The sequence below is a fragment of the Lycium barbarum genome, chromosome 10, assembly GCF_019175385.1.
Source record: "Lycium barbarum isolate Lr01 chromosome 10, ASM1917538v2, whole genome shotgun sequence".
Taxonomy (NCBI): domain Eukaryota; kingdom Viridiplantae; phylum Streptophyta; class Magnoliopsida; order Solanales; family Solanaceae; genus Lycium; species Lycium barbarum.
The window spans coordinates 106,396,251-106,401,995 of record NC_083346.1 but is presented as its reverse complement, the minus strand read 5'-3'; the positions used below and the strand labels follow the sequence as shown (position 1 = coordinate 106,401,995).

The 5,745-nt window shown below is 38.9% G+C and overlaps 1 protein-coding gene across 1 annotated transcript; it reads left to right on the top strand.

Annotated features, from left to right (window-relative positions):
- Positions 1–240: 240 nt before the first annotated feature.
- LOC132613257 (uncharacterized) lies at positions 241–5,437 on the top strand. Its single transcript, XM_060327286.1, has 5 exons — positions 241–1,016; positions 1,127–1,380; positions 1,443–1,543; positions 1,706–1,812; positions 5,047–5,437. Exons 1-5 carry the CDS (start codon positions 241–243, stop codon positions 5,435–5,437), a joined length of 1,629 nt encoding a protein of 542 aa, XP_060183269.1.
- The last annotated feature ends 308 nt before the right edge of the window (positions 5,438–5,745 follow it).

Sequence of the window (5,745 nt, the reverse complement as noted above, 5' to 3'; positions counted from 1 at the left end):
AGGAAACAAATATATAGTGGACAACAAATAGATAGTGGACAAGTGTAGGTTCATAATTGATTTTCATATTTTTACATTCTTGGGACATACCCTACATACTTGTATATATACAAATATAGATGAATGAAGAAAGCAAGCAGAAAATTTCCCAAATCTGTCTTCATTTTATTATATTTTCTTCATGGTATCAGAGCAGCAGTAAGATCCAAATCTTTTCTTTATTTTCTCCCTTCAATCCAAATGGCAAATACACCACAATCATCAGAGGGAAACTCTTCTTCTTCTGCAGTTATGGACTCTAGCAGTCCATATTATCTCCATCCCTCAGATTCCCCAGGGATGAATCTTGTGAATTTCGTTTTTGATGGAACTATTTTTGCTGCGTGGAGAAGGTCCATCATTATTTCTCTATCAGCTAAGAACAAGATGAGTTTTATTGATGGTTCTTCCGAAATACCATCTGCTGATACACCTGAGTTCAAGCTTTGGACTAGGTGCAATAACATGGTGATTTCTTGGCTGCTTAACTCCCTTTCAAAAGAAATTGCAGGGAGTGTGATATACTCAAAATCTGCTAAAGATCTCTGGACTGACCTTCATGACAGGTTTGGTCAGTCCAATGGAGCTCAACTCTATCATCTTAAAAAAAGCCTCACAGATCTGGTGCAAGGAACAACTGATGTATCAGGATATTTCACAAGAATCAAGAGGATTAGGGATGAGCTGGATGCTCTCTCCAGCGGAGAAATATGTTCTTGCAACTGCACCTGTGGAGGAAAGAAGAAAATAGTCAAATCCAAGCAGGACGAAAGATTGATCCAATTTCTAATGGGACTTAATGATGTTTATGCAGCAGTAAGAAACAACATACTCATGATGTCACCTCTCCCTAATGTGAATCATGCCTACTCTATCCTCATTCAAGATGAGAAACAGCGAGAGGCATATGTTAATCCTAAGTTTCCAGGTGACTCATCTTCATTTCTTGCAACACATCAGAATTTCTCAGGTCAGAGGTACAACAATACTGATTTTAGAGCAAGAAAGAACAACAACAATAACTACAACAGCAATTTGTTTGCACAAATTGTAAGAAATCATGACACTCAATTGCAAAATGCTACAGAATAATAGGCTATCCACCTGATTTTAAGTTCAGCAAGGGGTCAAAATCACAACCAAACAACAAAGGGAACTCTATGGCTAACGCAGTGACAACAGTTGGATATTCAGGTTACACAACAAATGGGAAACAAGAAAATGGATCAGTTGCTCAGGAGAACTATGGTCGTTTGGAAGAAGAGTTTCAGAATGCACAGATTGGAGATGTGCCATTTGCAGGAAGTGAGGTTTCAGCTAACATGGTGCACTGTTTTGCTGGTAACACTTCAGTGATCCAATACTATATCAAATTCATGCTAACTCTAGCTACTGGATATTAGATTCAGGAGCTTCTGCTCATATGTCGTTTGACCCTTCTTTCTTTACTACTCTTACACTTCTGCCTTCTCCTATTTATGTCAAGCTCCCAAATTCTTTTAGGGTAAGGGTGACACATGGAGGAACTCTCACTCTCCCTCATAATTTGCTACTAAAGAATGTTTTGCTTGTCCCTTCTTTTAAAATCAATTTGATATTAGTTCATCAATTCTGCAAACAATTCTATTGCACACTAAAATTTTCTTCCATTTGTTGTGTTATGCAGGGCCATTCAATGAGGACCCCTCTGGTTATTGGTGAAGCAAAGGATGGGATCTATATTGTTACATCCGGCATTTTTGCATATTCGAAAAATTCGAAACAATTTGGCTTGTAGTGGACAAGGCCACATTTGGACCTTGCTTGGTACGAATGTGTCGGTTATGAATATGTTGGTGTGGAATTATGAAAGGAGGCCAAGGGAAAAATTGGAAATTTTGAGAACTTGTTCCATGAATTACAAAAAAAAAAAAAAAAAAAAACTAGCCAAGTGGACTAAAAAAAAAAATAGAAAGTGAGGCCCAACCGGCCACTTATGGCCCTAGTCCATGGAAATTAATTAATTTCCATGTGATATAATATATGCATCCCTATCCATAGAACTTTCAAGAAAACACAAAGCAAGAACAAAAGAAAAAGAAAGGAGAGGATTCGGGTGAGAAAGAAAGAAAGGAAAGAAAAAGAAAAAAATTCTTGAAGCCTAATCCTTGGTTCAAAAATTTAATTCTTGTGAGATTAGTGCTAAGCTCAAGGTCCTCTACAAAGTGATATAAGTATTTTGGCAAGAAAGCAATTTTAACCTCCAAGTGAAGAACTTGAAGAAAGGTAAGGATTTTATGCTTTTGTTGTGTTATGGAAGGTATATGTAGGTTGTAGTGTGTGTAAATGAGTGAAAATCATGAAAATTTTGTGTGTTGGGATTGGATGTGTGTTGGCCGTATATATATATATATATATATATATATATTGCATGCCTATGATGACTTGAATTCATGTTGGAATCTTGTTGTAGTGTGGTAGAAATTGTATTAGAAGTGAAAGTTGAATGAATTAGTGGAAGTTGGAAAAATTATGTGTGTGGCCGTGTGGTACTATGCTGGTTATGGAATATGAATTTAATCTTGTTAGTATGTAAGTGTGTTATGGTGAAATGAATGGAAGGATAATAGTCTTTGTTGTCATGGAAAAATGGTTACTAAGTTGTTGAAGGAAATTATGCAACCTTGTTATGGTTTATGTAAAAATGGAAATGAAAGTATCAAGAGGCAAATTATGATTAATGTTGATGAATTTGGAAGATGGAAATGTGTTATGAACTTGTACGTTGAAGGTTAGGAAAATTGGATAAATTGTGGCTTGATGGAAAGTTTGTATGTTTGTATATCTTAGGTATATCTTGTGAAAATGATATGATATGCCCCCGAATCGTGTTGTAATGACTTTGATGGGTGATGAATATGAAAATAATAAGATTGGTTTGAAAGTGTAAGGTCGGAACGGAAAGTTGGCAAATTGTGCCCTATTAGGTATTTTGAGCTACTTGTCGTTATCATGAATATTGTTGTTGGGTTGTGTTGATTGTTTGGCTGTGTTTAACTTTTGGGGAGGTCATGTATACAGAGGAAATGCTGCCGAAATTTCGGTAGGCAAGTATGTGTTAAGTTTGGACTATTGAAAAGTTGAAACTAACAAATGGTAAACTTGACCATTTCTAGATTTTGGACGAAATTGGAATCGACGCCAAGCGAGCGTAAGGCGCTATCGAGGTATGTAAAGCCTTCCCCTTTATTCTTAGGCATGTTCTGAATGTAATAGGCTCGGCCGTGAGCCTTGAATACGACTCTGTTCCTCGGAATTCGAGATGGAAATCCGCTCCAATTCCTTCAGTACGATTGAAACCAATTTCTTATAAAATGCCTTTAAAGTGAACTTTTGTACGAAACTTTCTCAAACGAAGTCGGAATACTTCCGAATGATTATGGATGACCTCATAAGATCTTTTATCAGTAATTTACGCATGTCACCTCGAGTTGGTCCGAGGTGGGCCCACGGAGCCCCGATACCTCTTGTATGACCTAAATTGCCTTATTTTTGTCCGTTTTTCACAGGAAATATCTGAACTATCATTTTGATCATGATACGACTGTTTTATATAAATCTTGCAAAATGGTTTTGGACATCTGAAAATCTGATTCTGGTTATAATCTGTCATGCCTTCCCAAGTAGGATATAGACGCGTATTATGAACGCTATCCGAATACTTCGATTTGACTCGCCATTTGGCCTACTTCAGTTTGATTGGGTCTGTATAATGATCTGTATGTATGTGGTATCTCATTAATCAGTTCGTGCATGTGCTATGATTCCTTTCACCGGATCCCGGGTCGGTTTATATCGTGCGGATGGGCCGCCGAGTCCCTTGTCGGGGGCCGGGTCCCATGTATGAATTTCGAAGTATGATGTGTCCGGTTCCGGGGTACTGTGGTATATGTCCGTCCCCGGTTACCGTGTATATGTTACGAAGTATGATGTGTCCGGTGTCCCGGCGTGTGATCTGTCCCCGGGGTTACCGTGGTTATGATATGATGTGTTATGTGACGGAGATGTTCGAAGATATGAAATCTTCTGAAATATGATGTGTTGTGGCGCCAAAGGTAGGAGTGGCGACCACGTTTCTGTACCCTATGTATGATTCTGTCTGTCCGACGGATTACGATTCTGTTTGTCCGTCTGGATTCTGATTCTGTCTGTCCGTATGGATTCTGATTCTGTCTGTCTGTATGATTTATGATTCTGTTTGTCCGTCCGAATTATGATTCTGTCTGTCTGTCTGGACCATGACTCTGTCCGTCTGTCGGGATTATGATTCTGTCCGTCCGTTTGATTTATGGTTCTGTCCGCTATAATTTTGTATTCTGGTTCAGACCATGATTATGTTTGTTATGTTTCTGCTTTACATACTCGGTACATTTTTTGTACTGAACCCCGGTTCTTCGGGGGCTGCGTTACATGCCCGCAGGTACAGACGCACCTGGAGATACGCCGCCAGTCTAGGGCATCGATTCTGCTGCTTTGGAAGAGCTCCTTTGATCCGGAGAAAATACTTTTGGTATATATCTTCTGTCATCTGTAGACTCTGTATGTATGGTACTTTGGGGTACGACGGGGCCCTGTCCCGTCATCTGATTCTGTATGTCTGTAGAGGCCTGTAGATAGATATGTGGGTTACGGGTTTCATCTGTTTAGGTAAGTACGAACGATTTTGTGACTCCGTCTGTATGTTAGCCTCATCGGCTTGTCTGTAAATTTCTGTATGTTCAGGCATGTATATGTTCGCGCGCGCCGCATCTGTATCGGCCTGATTCTGTACACATCTGTTTGGAAAAAAGAAAAAAAGAAACAAAAATTTGTATGGTACGAAATTCTGTTAAGTAGGTACGTATGGGTATCCAGTTAGGATACCAGTCGCGGCCCACGGGGTTGGGTCGTGACATATATCATGAACACTACTTCAAGTCTACAAAGTCCTGTCAAGTCTAGTTCTAAATCTGATGTTTTACTCTCCAGCTGTAGTTCTTTTCCTAGTGCTTTTTCTATTCCAGTAAACAATAGGGATGATGTAAAATTATGGCACATTAGATTGGGCTGCATGCCTTTTGATTCAATGAAAAACATCAGTCCCTCTTCTTCCTTTTCTCATTTTGATCACAAATGTGATATATGCCCTGTTGCTAGACAAACTAAACTGCCATTCCCTTCTAGTTGCATCAAAACTAAGGTAATTTTTGAGTTAATTCATGTGGACACTTGGGGACCCTATAAATCATCTACCTACAATGGATACAAGTATTTTCTTACTATTGTAGATGATTTTAGTAGAGCAACTTGGACTTATCTCTTGAGCACTAAAAGCAATGCTTTCCCTGCACTAAAAAACTACCTAGCTTACATTGAATGACAATTTGGGGCCAAGATAAAAATGATAAGGTCAGATAATGCCCTTGAGTTAGGCAGTGGAGTGATTCTTTCAGAATATTTTCTCTCAAAAGGAATCATCCACCAAACTTCTTGCATTGCCTCTCCACAACAGAATGGAGTTGTGGAAAGGAAACACATGCACCTTTTGGAGACTTCTAGAGATTTATTAAACCAATCTAAAGTGCCTATTTGCTACTGGGCAAGGGTAGGATTATTTGGCAGCTGAAGAACATCATAATCCTCTTCAACAGCCTCCCAAAGATTTAAAGCCTCAAGATAAATCTCCAT